This window comes from Myxine glutinosa, chromosome 1 (genome assembly GCF_964187855.1).
Source record: "Myxine glutinosa chromosome 1, kmMyxGlut1.1, whole genome shotgun sequence".
Lineage (NCBI taxonomy): Eukaryota > Metazoa > Chordata > Myxini > Myxiniformes > Myxinidae > Myxine > Myxine glutinosa.
The window spans coordinates 94,979,970-94,996,604 of NC_136261.1; the positions used below are offsets into that span (position 1 = coordinate 94,979,970).

The window sequence follows — 16,635 nt, forward strand, 5'->3', positions numbered from 1 at the left end:
ATAGAGAAAAGGAGTCATTCTGCTGTTTTGTGTCACTGTGTATACTGCAATGAGCATGGTGAAAATAAAGAAAACCAGAGAATTGTCTGAGGAGGTCAGACACAGGATTGTAGCCAAGCATGGACAATCTCAAGGCTACAAATCCATCTCCAGAGACCTGCATGTTCCTGTGTACACCGTACGCAATGTTATCATGACGTTTATGGCACTGGCGCCAACCTCCCTGGACGTGGCCTCAATAGAAAACTTGATCAAAGATTGCAGTGAGGGTTTGTTCGAATGGTGGAGAAAGCACCTCGATCAACTTCCAAACAGATTCAAGCAGACCTTCAGACACAAGGTATGACAGTTTCAACTTGCACCATCCGTCGCCAACTCAATGAAAGGGGGTTCTATGGTGGGAAACCCAGGAGGACCCCACTGCTGAGAGAGAGTCATAAGAAAGCCCGACTGTAGTTTTCCAAAACACACCTGAACAAGCCAAAATCCTCCTGGGAGAATGTGCTGTGGACAGATGAGACCAAATTAGAGCTTATGGTGAAGCACATCATCTCTATGTTTACAAAAAACAAAATGAAGCCTTCAAAGAAAAGAACACCTTCCCTACACTCAAGCATGGAGGAGGTTCAGTGATGTTTTGGGGTTGCTGTGCTGCCTCTGGCACTGGGCACCTTGAATGTGTGCATGGTATCATGAAATCTGGAGATTAAGAAGGCATTTTGGAGTGTCATGTTCAACACAGTGTCAGAAATGTGGGTTTCTGTCGAAGGTCATGGGTCTTGCAGCAGGACAATGACCCCAACCACACTTCAAAAAACACCCAGGAATGGTTCAAGACAAAACGCTGGATTGTCCTGAAGTGGCCAGCAATGAGTCCAGATAGAAATCCCATTGAGCAGCTGTTTGGGAGATCTGAAAACAGCAGCTGGGAGAAGGCACCCTTCAAATCTGGGAGAACTGGAGCAGTTTGCACAAGAAGAGTGGGCCAAACTGCCAGTGGAGAGCTGTAGGAAGCTCATTCATGGATAGAGGAAGCGCTTGACTGCAGTTATTTTGTCCAAAGGTTGTGCTACCAAATATTAAGTCGAGGATGTCAATAATTTTTTCAATGCCATTTCGTTTTATATATTCTGATTTAAAAGGATATATTAAGATCTGAATCAAAAACAAAGGTTCTGTAATATTAACAGTGAAATAAAGAATTGTGGACACCAAATACTTTTGTCAATTTCAACTTATTGTTGGAGAGTATTGTGAGTTATTTGTAAAAAGTGCAAGGGTGCCAATATTTTTAACCACGACTGTACATACACTATACTACACTTGCTCCATTATAATATATTGATTGCATTAGGAAAATGTCCATTCAGAACTATACATTTATTGTGCAGCTAAATAAGGTGTAATTTTTCACATTTGAAAAACAAGGTGGAAACTTATGACAATTTTTAGGTTTTAACATTGTTATTATTGGTTTACATTTTACTACTATTGTTTTCACATGAATTATTCTTGAATTCAGGCTTCTGTGATCTTGATCCATCAGAGTGGTGCTGGAGAGGCTGTTTACAGAGTACATTGTTCCCTGCAATCAGGAGGTGAAACCAAGGATGAAAAGCTTGCACAAAGCATACAGCATGTTTGATGACAATGCAATCAAGTGAGTCCTTTCACCAAGTCCTTTGTAGGATAACATCATTTAAAGGGAGACAATCATGAAAATTGTTGAAGAGATATGTTTTAGAGGATGATATCCCTGACCCAATTGCACAAAATATTTTTTCTGGGAGAATAGTAAGCCAGGATAATCGTGTTTTAAAATTGGACTATTTTCACTTCCCTTGTGCAAATAAGCTACTTCTGTCTATTCGTGTGACATCATGGGTGCACATCTCATTAACAGACACGTACGTCTGCATTTCATCACAAGTTATTCTAGCGTTCAAGATGCCGATGTGCCAGGCTTTTAACCGTTCGAATCGACAGAAGTAGGTCATTTGCATAACGGAAGTGAAAATAGTCGATTATCCGGAATCTAACTAACCCCAACTCTTGCAGGGAAAATGGCCTTAAAATGCCTGTTGTTGTGTGTGTATCCGGAATATTATTTTTCCAAATTTTTTTTTTGTGCTAATGCGTCATGGAGATCATCCTCATAAACATATACAAACAACACAAACAACATGCATTTTAAGGCCATTTTCCCTGCTAGAGCGGGGGTTAGCCTTGCGGTCCCTATGACAATCTTCTCCATCCTCATAGACACATGTCTTCAACAAATTTCATAATTGTGTCCCTTTAAGCATAGTTAGGAACGAGAATAATTTATTAGCCGTCTGATCAACACATTCTGGAAGGTATTAAATATTTTGTGACTTGGATTCAATTTCTCCTTTGTTATTGTTTACTCGTAGAAGCCCATGGTAAAGATACCACTGCAGACAATCTTCAGATGTATGTATATATATATATCTATATATATATATATCTGTCCACGGTGCCCCCCACTCGACCGCCCACCACCTCACCGGACCCCCCCCCCCCCCCACGACCCGCCAGGGGTCGCTTCAGCCGGGTCATCAGGACCCCCCTCAAATTGACCCTGCCGGTGCAAGTCGATTCTGGGGGGACGTGTGTAGCGGCTACCGCTGGGTTTACACAATCGCCTTGCACCTACCAAGGACGCGGAGCGATCACCATGCCAGGCTCGTCCAGGACGCCCGGGCAGGCCCGCGCTCAACTTGCCAGGCCTCGGACGCGACGCCCGGCCACGCCTGCTCTTGACTTGCCAGGCCGCGTCCGGGACGCCCGGGCATGCCCACCCTCGACTTGCCAGGACGCGGCCAGAACGCCCGGCCACGCCCCCTCTCGCCTTTCCCGGGCAAACGCTCCGGGATAATGTGTGTATATATATTGCTGCCCGATAAACGGGCTTTTCAGAGTACCCGAGTTGTTTTGTGACAATAAAGAAACTCGGACGAATTCCAGCTTTTTGTCGCGTCCATTCTTCCGATTACGTGGGAGCACAGCTCCTTCATTGGTGACCTACCGACATGGACACGGCAGTTGCCCTTAAACTGCCTACCTTCTGGGAGGCTCACGCGGCGGTTTGGTTCGCCCAGGCGGACTCCCTGTTCGCCCTGCGAGGCATCACGGCCGACGACACCCGCTTCCACCATGTGGTAGCAGCGCTCGGTTCAGCCACCGCGGCCCGTGCCCTGAGCCTCCTCGAGAGCCCGCCAGCCGCTGACAAATACGGCGCGATTAAAAAGCTCCTCCTCGATGCTTTCGCCCTCCCATCGGCGGAACGCGCACGGCGCCTGCTAGACCTGCCTGAGCTCGGCGACACGCGCCCGTCCGAGCGAATGGACTACATGCTTTCGCTGCTCGGCGAGCACTCTCCGGAATTCCTGTTCCGGGAGCTGTTCCTCCGTCAGCTGCCTAGCCCGGTACGCCTCGCCCTGGCGAGCACGACGATCACGGATCCCCGCGCCCTCGCCAGGGAAGCCGACAAGATCTCCGCGGCAGGCCAACGCATTGCAGCAGCGACTTGGGGCCCACCGCCGTCCGACGCAACGCCCATGGCGCCCGAGCACCCGGCACGGTCGACGACTGAACTGCCGTCGCAATTGGTGGCCGCAACGCCGAGCCGACCACCTCCAGCACGACGACCGGGGCCTCCACCTGACCAAGCGTGGTGTTACTATCATGCCAGGTTCGGACAGAAGGCCCGGACATGCCGACCCCCGTGCACCTTCGGCAGGCCGGGAAACGGCCGGGCCGGCGTTCATTACCAGCCATGAGCGCCGGCCACACGGGCAACTTACTTTTCATCATGGACAAAGCGTCCGGACGGCACTTCCTGTGCGACACCGGCGCCCAACTGAGCGTCATACCCACCTCCGATCAGGACAGGCATTCCGCGGTTTGTGGCCCCTCCTTGGTTGCGGCCAACGGATCGGCCATCCGCACCTTCGGCCCGCGCAACGTCACCCTCTGCTTCGGCGGCCAACGCTTTACTTGGACTTTTGTAACCGCCAGCGTGCCCATGGCTCTGCTAGGCGCCGACTTCCTCTGCGCACACGGACTGCTGGTGGACGTCCAACGGCGTCGCCTCAACAACGCCGAGACCTTCAGCTCCCTGGTATACACATTGAGCAGCTCCGCTCCGACCGAGCTGGCATGCGCCCTCCCGGCGGCGAACGAGTTTGCTCGCCTGCTCATAGAGTTCCCGGCCCTCACGCGGCCGAAGTTTTCGGCCGTCGCAGTACGACATGGGATCGAGCACCACATACCAACCACGGGCCCGCCGGTCTACGCCAGAGCCCGCCGCCTCGACCCAGCCAAGCTCGCCGTGGCCAAAGCCGAGTTCGACGCTTTGGAACACCTCAGCATCGTGCGGCGCTTCGATAGCGCGTGGGCTTCGCCACAACACATCGTCCCAAAACCAGGGGGCGGCTGGTGCCCATGTGGCGACTACCGCCGCCTTAACGACGCTACCACCCCCGACAGGTATCCGATCCCGCACATCCAAGACTTCTCCGCCCGTCTGGCAGGACGGGTAATTTTTTCAAAAATCGATCTCATACGGGGATATCACCAGGTACCTGTCAGGGCGGCCGACGTCCCTAAAATGGCCGTCATCACACCGTTCGGCTTATTCGAATTCCTACGGATGCCGTTTGGCCTCAAGAATGCGGCTCAGGCGTTCCAGCGCTTGATGGACGGCGTGCTGCGTGACCTGCCGTTCCTCTTCGTTTACCTGGACGACATCCTCGTCGCCAGCACGTCCCGGGCCGAGCACCTCCTAGACCTCCGAACACTGTTCGGGCGCCTCAGCGAGCACGGCCTCATTGTCAACCCGGCCAAATGCCACTTCGGCATGACGGCCGTTGATTTTTTGGGCCACCACATCACCAATAACGGGGCCGTGCCGCTGCCAACCAAGGTCGAGGCCATCACCACGTTTCCGCGTCCCCGCTCCATAAAGGCCCTGCAGGAATTCCTGGGAATGGTGAATTTCTATCACCGCTTCGTGCCCCGCGCTGCTCAACTCATGCGGCCCCTCTACGAAGCCCTCCGGGGCAAGCCGGCCAAGCACGACATCGTCTGGTCCGCAGCAATGGACGCGGCCTTCCAAAGCTCAAAGCGGGCCCTCGCCCCGACACAACACTGCTCGCTCACCCGGTGCTCAACGCTCCCATCGCCCTCACCACGGATGCCTCCGACTACGCGGTGGGTGCCGTACATGAGCAATGGGTGAACGGGGTTTGGCAGCCACTCGCTTTTTTCAGCCGGCAGCTCCGGCCGAACGAGCTCAAATATAGCACGTTTGACCGTGAGCTCCTCGGTCTACACCTGGCCGTTCGCCATTTCCGCCACCTCCTGGAGGGCCGACCCTTCACGGCGTTCGTCGACCACAAGCCGTTGGTTTACGCAATGGCCAAGGTCACAGAGCCGTGGTAGGCCCGCCAACAGCGCCACCTCTCCGCCGTGTCGGAGTTTACCACGGACATCCGGCACATCGCCGGCAAAAACAACGCCGTGGCCGACTGTCTTTCTCGGGCCAGCGCGAACGCGGTCCACCTCGGCGTGGACTTCGCGCTTATGGCGGCGGACCAAACCACCGACACCACGGTGCAAGCCCTCCGGGCGGCGGACACGGGCCTCCGCCTGGCCGACATCCCCTTCGCGGACACTGTCCTGCTCTGCGACGTCTCCCAAAGCCAGCCTCGCCCCATCATGCCCATTACCTGGCAATGCCGCATCTTCGCCTCCCTCCACGCCTTTCCCACCCGGGCCGGAAAGCTTCCCAGAAGCTGGTGTCGGCGCGATTCGTCTGGCACGGCCTTCGATGGGACGTCCGCGATTGGACCAGCACCTGCACAGCCTGCCAACAGGCCAAGGTCCACCGACACACCCAGGCCCCGCTGGCACCTTTCACCGTGCCCGAACGACGTTTCGACCACGTCAACGTGGATCTGGTGGGCCCCCTCCCCCCATCACGGGGGTTCACACACCTGCTCACCGTGGTGGACAGGACCACCAGGTGGCCGGAGGCCGTTCCCCTCGTCTGCACCACCACCGCCGACGTGGCGCAGGCTTTCATCGCCACCTGGGTCGCTCGCTTCGGCGCACCGGCGGACATCTCGTCGGACCGCGGACCGCAGTTCACCTCCGAGCTGTGGGGCGCGGTCGCCCGCAACCTGAGGGTCAAGCTCCACCGTACTACGGCCTACCACCCCCAAGCCAACGGGTTGTGCGAGCGATTCCACCGCTCCATGAAGGCCGCGCTCATGGCTGGCCTTCAAGACGGCGGTTGGGCCGACCGGCTGCCGTGGGTCCTTTTGGGCCTCCGCACGGCCCCCAAGGAGGACCTCCGGGCATCCACCGCCGAGCTTGTCTACGGCCAGGCGCTACGCGTCCCGGTCGAATTCGTGCCCGACGCTACCAGTCCCTGGTCCGCAGCTCACCAGCGCTCGGACCTCCAGGAGGCCGCCCGACGGTTTGCCCCCGTGCCAACATCCCACCACGGTGACCCCCAGTCCTACGTCCCCCCAGTGCTTCGCACAGCGGAGTACGTTTTTGTGCGTCATGACGCACATCGGGGGCCACTCCGGCCGCCGTACGACGGGCCCTTCCGGGTCCTGCGACGAGACGACAAGTCGTTCGTCATCGTCATCGACATCGGCGGCAGGTCGGACAGGATTGCGGTGGACCGCCTCAAGCCGGCGCCCGTGGACATCGACCAACCGCCACCGTTGGCCCTTCCGCCGCGGCGAGGCCGCCCCCTGTCCACGGTGCCCCCCACTCAACCGCCCACCACCACACCGGACCCCCCCCCACGACCCGCCAGGGGTCGCTTCAGCCGGGTCATCAGGACCCCCCTCAAATTGACCCTGCCGGTGCAAGTCGATTCTGGGGGGACGTGTGTAGCGGCTACCGCTGGGTTTACACAATCGCCTTGCACCTTCCAAGGACGCGGAGCGATCACCATGCCGGGCTCGTCCAGGACGCCCGGCCACGCCCGCTCTCAACTTGCCAGGCCGCGTCCGGGACGCCCGGCCACGCCCCCTCTCGCCTTTCCCGGGCAAATGCTCCGGGATAATGTGTGTATATATATTGCTGCCCGATAAACGGGCTTTTCAGAGTACCCGAGTTGTTTTGTGACAATAAAGAAACTCGGACGAATTCCAGCTTTTTGTCGCGTCCATTCTTCCGATTACGTGGTAGCACAGCTCATATATATATATATATATATATATATATATATATATATATATATATATATATATATATATATATATATATATATATATATATATGTATATATATACATATACGTATATATATCATACATATATATATATATATATATATATATGTATATATATACATATACGTATATATATCATACATATATATATATATATATGTATATATATACATATACGTATATATATCATATATATATATATATATATATATATATATATATATATATATATATATATATATATATATATGTATATATATGTATATATATATATATATATATATATATGTATATATATGTATATATATGTGCATTCAGATATATATGTATATATATGTATATATATATATATGTATATATATGTATATATGTATATATATGTATGTATATATATATATATATATATATATATATATATATATATATATATATATATGTATATATATGTATATATATATATATGTATATATATATATATATATATATGTATGTATATATATGTATATATGTATGTATATATATGTATATATATATGTATATATATATGTATATATATATGTATATATATATATGTATATATATATATGTATATATATGTATATATATATATATATATATATATATATATATATATATATATATATATATATATATATATATATATACATACAGTGCATTCAGAAAGTATTCAGACCCCTTCACTTCTTTCACATTTTGTTATGTTGCAGCCTTATGCTGAAATCGTTTAAATTCATTTTTTTTCCCTCATCAATCGACACTCAATACCCCGTAATGACAAAGAGAAAACAGGGTTTTAGAAAGTTTTGCAAATTTATTAAAAAGAAAAAACTGAAATATCACATTGACATGTATCAAATATCACACAAATATCACAGCGAGTTCCATCTTACCAGTCCTCTGTGCCAATCAAATCCCCACCCAAACACCGCTCTTTGGGCGTGTCTCCACGGAGCTAGCTAGCTGCCTGTCCTTTGCGCTCACCAAGTCGTTGTTATCCATGACAATGCTTCATGCCTGGCTTCCGGTAGGTTTTTAATTTGTGTGTTTAATGGGCGATTTTGGCTCTACGTATGGGTGCTGTGTCAAAAGGAACAAAGGAATATATTACAGAAGCGACTACACACAGCGAATCAATAATAATAATAATAATAATAATGCATTTATTTTATATAGCGCTTTCAGGAAGCCCAAAGACGCTTTGACAGAGTGCAAAACATAATGCATAGCAAAACATAAAGACAATTGCAAAAAAAAGAAGAATCAATAGGGAAATATTCAAAGCACAAAGGAGGGAGAAGGAGAGGAGATAGTCAGGGGTTAGATGCTGTGGGTTAAATGTTGAATGCAGTGTTGAACAGGTGGGTCTTGAGTGATGTTTTGAATGTGGTGAGTGAGGAGGAGTCTCTGATGGTGTGAGGTAGCGAGTTCCAGAGGGTGGGAGCAGCGATGGAGAAGGCCCTGTCCCCCCAGGATCTAAATTTGGTCCGGATGGGGGGGGGGGGGGGGGGTCAGGAGGTTGGTACCAGCAGAGCGGAGGTTGCGGGTGGGAGTGTGTCTGGAGAGGAGGTCAGCCAGGTAGGATGGGGCCAGGTTATGGAGGGCTTTGTAGGTCAAGAGGAGGATTTTGTACTGGATTCTCTGGGAGATGGGGAGCCAGTGAAGCTTGTAAAGGACGGGGGTGATGTGGTCACGGGTCCGGGAATGGGTGAGTAGACGGGCAGCGGAGTTCTGAATGTATTGGAGTTTATTGGTGATTGTTGAGGGTGAACCATAAAGGAGGCTATTGCAGTAGTCCAGACGGGAAGTGATGAAGGCGTGGATGAGGGTTTCTGCAGCCACGGAGGAGAGGGATGGACGGAGACGGGCGATGTTTTTCAGGTGAAAGAAGGCTGTCTTTGTGATCTGTTTAGTGTATTTGTCGAAGGAGAGGGTTTGGTCAAAGATGATGCCAAGATTCCGGATGTGAGGGGAGGTGGATACTGGGAAACCGTCGATGTTGAGGGCAAAGTTATGGGTGGACTTGGTGAGCGTTTTTGGGCCAATGATGATTATTTCAATCACCCATAATCCCTCGCTAATTAACAAGCTCCACTCCTCTGATGGGGTTGGGCTAACCCTGGTGTTGGGCTAGCGGCTCGGGTGCCGGCTTAGGATCCTAGGATCCTGGGTTCGAATCCCGGTCGATTGCTGAATTAACGCCAGGGGGGTTGACTCAGCCTGTCATCCTTCCGAGGTCGGCTAATTGAGTACCAGTTCACTGGTAATTCCCTGTTTGTCGTTAAAGGCGGCAAAAAGGGTTGGCGTCAGGAAGGGCATCCGGCCGTAAAACATTGCTTCAAAAAGGGGACCAAAAAAACAACAACAACCACGGTGCCCGAAAAAGGCCAACCCCCGCTTGCGGGGAAAAATGGCCTCTAAAGGTGGTTTTACTCCTCTGATGGGGATGAAGATACGCTCTTACATGACACACGGTCTACCAGATCCCTACTTATTACATGGGGTTTCTTCTTCTTCCCGACAGTCGGAGCACACAAATCTATGCACTCTACCTGGACTAAGTATCACTACCCCCCATAAACGTAACAATATCTTACAGTGCGCGGCATTGCCGAGGCACCTTCGGCATCCAGCGATGCTGCCGTATAGCACATAGAGACGGTATTGGGAAGGAGAGGTATACAACAATTGATTGATTAATTGCATAATTAAAATAAATAAATAATAATCATGAAATAATTAATTTCTTAATCAATTGGCTAATATGATACCTAAACCACCAGTGTTTCATCCGAAGCTGTAAGTTTTTGAAAATTGATCAAATTATTAATTAATCCAAAAATTTAATAATTAATCGATTAATTGTTTAATCATTACATAATTCATTGATTAATCAATAAATCAAAAATATCCTTCATAGCCAAATCACTTGGTCACTGTGGTGTCCAAATATCAGCTTCCTAGCGTAAAAGGTGCCTGAGCTATTGCCCGAGATGAGAAAGAAAATAAATAAGTGATTAAGAATTTAAATAAATAAATAGTAATGGTAAAATAATTAATTTATTAATCATCTGGCGAATAAGCATACCAAAACCACCACTGTTTCATCAGAATCTGTAACTTTTTGAAAATCAATAAATTAATTAATCGGATAATTAAATAATTCATTGATTAATTCATTAATCAATAAATCAAAAATACCCTTTACAGCCAAATCACTTGGTCAATGTCATGTCCAAATATCAGCCTCCTGTCTCAAAAGGTGCCTGATACATTGCCCAGATGAGGAAGAAAATAAATAAGTACTTAATAAATCGATTATAATTAAGTAATTAATTGATTAATCAAAAAATAAAAAATACTCTTTTTGCTAAAGCACTTCCTCACTATTGTGCCCAAGTTTCAGCTTTCTATCTCAAAGGATGGCTGAGATGTCCCCCAGACAAACAAACAAGAAAACAAACAAGAAAACAAACAAGAAGCCAATAGAGTGAAAACTGAGTACTCCCCTTCGGCACCCGGCAATGACGTCATGCAGCGCCTGGAGATGGAATAGGAAAGGAGTGGTGTACAAAAGCAGATGTCACATAATTGCTTAGGAACACATTTAAGATATTTGTCACTTTCTGCCGACCTGACAAATTTGTACTGGAGAAATGAAGTTCCTGTTGAAGATAGCAGTAGGTTGTGGTCATCTTTAACATTCTGACTGGTCACACTCTAATGTCTTCCTGTTCTGTATGTGTACTGAGGTGCAACCACTGTCTTTGCAGGGCAATTAACGAGATGTGGAAATGTCAACACTCTCTACACACTATAGTCGGTGATTTTGTCAATCTGCACAGTCAACCAGAGGTATTTAAAAAAAGGTTTTTATGCATATGGCAATATGTTTCAAAGCATTTTCCAAGATGCATTTTAAGTGCTTAAGTGCAATATTAATTAATGTGGATCATCTACGAATGGTCATGCGCACAAAATAAATTTGATCCCGAGGATTGGCAGATGATACCTAAGTTGGGGTGTATATTAATATTTGTGTGTTGTGTGTGTATATCAAAATGATGCCTTCTCGGGGTCTCAGTATCGCACGCCAAGTGACAGTGATGTCAAGGTGTTGCTATAGGTTGGAGAAAGGATTATAATCATATTCATTCCCAACCTCAAAACTGTCATAGTAATTACGCTGTAATAAGGCAGACAATGCGTCGTTTGTGCGGCAGACGATGCTTGGTCACAAATCACACAGAAATGGCTGCAATGGGACACAATTGGTCTTTTCCTTACAATACACAACCAGGAGGTATATATGTATTATCATGTATGTAATTTATGCACATGACATCAGCTTCATGTCCCATTAAGGGTCAGTGTTGTACATATTGTACACTCCCATGCTCTTCTAGCCGAAGAAAGCTGCAATAAAGCAACAATGAAAGGGCTACACAAGATAAGTCCTTTGCTGTTTCAAACCCTTCCCAGAGTTCCTCCACAGCTGTATAAAGACATTCGCACATAGTACACACATGAGAATCCCAATGCTACACAACTCCTCAGCCACGGGACCAGTTTCATCCCGTTTTTGTCCAATGATGGATGGAGGTCCTCGATATCAGACATGAAATCAGGGCTGTCTCTCTGGACATACTGTATCTCGTGCTTTTTGATACAGTCTGGCATTCTGCTTTATTCTCCAAACTCTCTGCCGAAGGCAATCCATGGCCAACTCTACACATGGATTATTGACTTCCTCTATTCTCGTAGGCAATGTGTGGCTCTCAACGGAATCCTTTCACCTCTCCCTGTCTAGGCTGGAGTGCTCCATGGCAGTGTTCTGGACCCAGTCCTATTCCTGATCTTTATAAATGATCTCTCTGACTCTGAAAAATCCCCTTTATCTATTTGCTGATGACTCCACCCTCTGCCGTGACCTCCTTCAGACAGGCAGGCTACAGCCTCTTCTCTCTCTTCAGACCTTGATATAATCACAAGCTGGTAAAACACTTGGAATCCATCTTTCAATCTTGACAAATCCCGCACTCTCACTTTTCTGAAAAGCCCATTTCGCAAACTCTCGTCTACTTTCTTCACAATCCTCAGGAGGAAGTTCAGTCATTCAAATTCCTGTGTCTCTGTCAATCCATGTCTTACTTGGGCAAACCACATTTCAAAGTTGGACTGCAAAGCCATTCACTTACTGGGCATCCTCCATCGTACAAAGTCCTTCTTAACACATATTGACTCCTATCCACCTATGAGGCCTACAACGCCGGGTTATAGCATATGCAGTTGTACCCTCATTAGTAGAGCTTTGTTTATACAGCAAAAACACTCAATGGAATGCTGCTTATTTATCATACATGTTTATTTTTCTTATGTTACATATCAATTCTAATATAATGCAAGGTCTGTTTCGTTCGGGTACTAGTTCAAAAGACATAAGAACAATTTTGTTAGGTAGATGTCACACGAGGTAGGGAGGGAAAGGGGGGCATTCAAAAAGTTTTAATTGGGTGTAGTTTATTTGTTTAGGACAAATTTATTTTGCTGAATCTCCTGCTTGCACTGATCCAGAATGATGGTTGCTAAATATTACTATTTTATAAGCCCTGACCAGTTTCACCGAGGGGACTATCGGTTTCTGTCCATCCATCCATCTGTCCATCCATCTGTCCGTCCCACCTGTGGTTTTCCAGCCTTTTTCCCATACCCTCTAACATATCCAACTGAAACTTGGCACCTGGATTTATTATGACAAGTTACAGAACAAGATTGAGTTTTAGGGCGTTTCGCCTATTTTTCACGGAGTTGTGTATGCCCTCCTTGGACATAGAAAATATCACCAGTAGGGGACTTGTATTGCAAAACAACTCTCCCTCGTGCTGTGTTTGGGGGTAAAACCTGGATTAGACATCCAAACCATTAGGATGAGAATATTTCCTACCAACAAGTGTCATCCCAATAGTTATGTTACCCCATTTCCATATACTATGAGACAGTACCATTGACAAATTTATTAATTTCACATTTTTCTACAGAATCTCCATCCCCTTCCAATGTACTTTATCCAGCTGTCAACTAACTTTTAAATTCTGGCACAGAAGCCTTCCATTTGAAGTGTCCTTAGGTCCTTAATGCATCAGATATGACTATATTATATTGATTCACGAGTTATCAAGTGACCACTATATTCGTCATGTGTGTGCGTCTGTCTGTGTGTGTGTGTGTGTGTGTGTGTGTGTGTGTGTGTCTGTCTGTCTGTCTGTCCGCAGCATCACTACCCGATGATATCATCCGATCTTGATGAAACTTGGGTGGGAGGTTGATATCATGATCTAGTTGTGTCCTGCCTAGAGTGGGCGTATTGCGCCCATTGTGGGCGGAGCCACGTCCGAAAAAGATGTCTTTTTAGGGGATAATCGAGTTCAAGCTACATCTTCTCCGAGGGGTTTGGTGGAATCTGACAGGGGTTTCGATATTTGGTTAGGCCAATGTCATGTGTCTAGCCCCATGGAGCTCGATTTTTCTTATTTTTTTTTCATTTTATTTATTTATTTATTTTCATTTCATTTTTCACCGAATTTTCGGTATTGTGTAGCTAACTAACCTCATAACTGATTATACATTATTTTCTATCTCATTTCAAGGTCAGTAAACCTTCGTTTTGACATTTTCTGGCCTGGCCTGTCCGGGCCTGTTTCGGTTACAGTCCGTCCTTTGTCATTGAATACCGCTCGCTCGTGAACCATCGTCGTCTCCTGACTTGTGGCTATTATTTTAGTTAAAAAGTTGCAAGTAGGATATCAATTTTTGGGATATTGACAAACTGCTTGGTGAAGATTATATATATTTTATGATTATGTGTATTTTATTTTGTTAATGTGCAGAATTTATGACCTACAGTGAAATATGCAAACGTTTTCATTTTAGTTATTTAAAGATTAATATTTTTGTTTTGTTTTGCTCAAAAATTTATTGTGTACCAAAATTTTGTTTCAGTCTGCAGAAAATACAAGCATGATAAACATGAAAATAGATTTAATTGCAGGTAAGTATATCAATATTTGGTTATTTCTGCCTAAATGCTAACATATTGGAATAAACTATCAATGCACAGTTAATATCAGTACTGATTTTATCATATTATTTTATCAGTTGATTGTTTACTTGGAAAGAGCAAAATCATTTTGGTGCAGCAGAGTGGCTTTTGTTTGTTTGTTTGTTTAGTTTATTTGTTTTTGTTGTATGTAAAATATATGCTTATGGAAGAGTGAGGTGACAGAGAATAAAATGGAAATGTACTGGTGACAGTGGGCAAGTGGACCCACAGTTAAACAATATGCAAGGGAATGAACAAACGGAAAAAGAGAGAGACAGAGACAGAGACAGAGAGAGGAAATGCAGAAAGTATCATGGGTTAGGATGTAGAATTACATAAGATGGTGGTGCAACATATTCTTCAAGCACTCGAGGAAAGTGTGACTGAACCTCAAGAAGGCAATTGCACAAATGGAAGAAAAGGGGAACAAAGGAGTTGAGTTGAGTGGAAAACCTGGATTTTGGGAGATTAACTGGTAGAGAGTTACTGGAAGATTGTATATGTTTGGGGAATGCCTGAGGGTTGAGAGAGCAAAGGGAGTGAGATCAGAGGATAGATGGGACTCGAGGATAAAAAATTTTTTTTTACCTATCTTCTTTTATTTACTGATTTTTCACTTATGTCTGTTACATATCTCTTCTTCTTCTCAAGTCTGTTCTTCGGCCAAACTTTAATGACATTTATTCTCAGCTTCCATTCCTCTCGATCAAGCATTGCTGTGTGTAGTTCCCCTGTCTCCATGCCCATATCCTTTTTGTCCCCCGTCGCACCGCGGAGTGAAAGGGGGACTATGGTTTTCCACTCCGTCCGTGTGTGCGTCCGTCCTTCCGTGCGTGTGTGTGTGTGTGTGTGTGTGTGTGTGTGTGTGTGTATGTGTGTGTGTGTGTGTGTGTGTGTGTGTGTGTGTGTGTGTGTGTGTGCGTGCGTGCATGCGGGCGTGCGTGCGTGCGTGCGTAAGCGAAGGACCAAATTCTAATTTGGTGTGTGGGTGCAACCCACGTCAAAATCCAAGATGGCCGCCGCCATGTATGTCTGACGCCATGTATGTCTGAACCTTGTGAGCAGAATATCTTGAAAAATAAGCGAAGTACCAACTTCTAATCTGGTGTGTGGGTGTCATGTATGCAGTGCAAATGTTCACCGTTGTATCCCTACACCGGGACCGGGTTGTATCCCTACGCCAGAGCTCGGATGGCGCTGCTGTGAATCGGGCCTTGATCGGCAGAGTGAATAAACGCGTACGACAATTGATCGCAGTTTGTCGAGATACTTTACATGGCGACGAAGGTAAACATCTAGACCATGACATCTTTCGGCCATATCGATGAATTCGACCCTCATGAGGGGGATTTTGACACGTATTCTGAGCGTTTGTCTTTCTACTTCGAGGCGAACGGCATTGCGACCGAAGGCCTGATGAAGGCCGTCTTCCTGTCCGTTTGCGGAGGTGAGACGTTCACACTCGTTAAAAACCTGATTCGGCCTCGGACAATCCAGGAGCTCACGTATGCAGAGCTCAAGGCCGCTTTGAAGGAACATTGCAACCCATCTCCTTCAGTCATCCTGTGTCGGTTTAATTTTTACATGTGCAGACAGCAGCAAGGTCAGTCGATCGCAGACTTCATTGCACACCTCAAAAAACTGTCACATCTGTGTGAGTTTGGGGACACGATTGATGACATGCTTCGTGATTTGCTGGTGGTTGGCATGTCCGATGACCGCACTCGTAGACGCCTGCTTGCTGAGAGAAGACCGACGTTCCAAAATGCCAGAGACACCGCAATTTCCATGGAAAGTGCTGAACGCAACGCTACAAGCATCGGTGCCACTCGCTCATCTGGTACCAGCCCTGCTGTGAATCGGTTGGATCATGTTCAGCCACAACGTTGGAACAAGGCTCCTCGTCAGAAGCCAGTGCAGTCTCAAACCCACAACAACTGTTTTCGGTGCAACGGAAAGCACCCTCCGGAGACGTGTCGGTTCAAAGATGCCACCTGCCATTTCTGTTCGAAAACTGGCCATATTGCTCCAGCTTGCATCACTTGCAAATCGGGAAAAGGAAAAGCTGCTGACAAGATTCATCAGTTTATCGGTTCGGAGGAACCCGAGCTTGACCAGGTGAGCTCTGTTTCCGACAACTCAGAATCGTATGACCTGCTTCATATTGATTCTCACCATAGGCGGGACCCTCTTCTTGCCAATGTTGTCGTCAACAATCGACCATTGCAAATGGAGGTCGACA

General features: G+C 46.9%; 1 protein-coding gene across 1 annotated transcript in view; it reads left to right on the plus strand.

The window, feature by feature from the left end:
* The window catches only part of LOC137426526 (sister chromatid cohesion protein PDS5 homolog B), a 253,471-nt gene that overhangs the window by 80,325 nt on the left and 156,511 nt on the right, over positions 1 to 16,635 (plus strand). Inside the window, exons 13-15 of the mRNA XM_078774894.1 lie at positions 1,547 to 1,660; positions 11,068 to 11,149; positions 14,294 to 14,342. Coding sequence (XP_078631020.1) covers positions 1,547 to 1,660; positions 11,068 to 11,149; positions 14,294 to 14,342 — 245 coding nt within the window. The remainder of the gene's footprint in view (positions 1 to 1,546; positions 1,661 to 11,067; positions 11,150 to 14,293; positions 14,343 to 16,635) is intronic.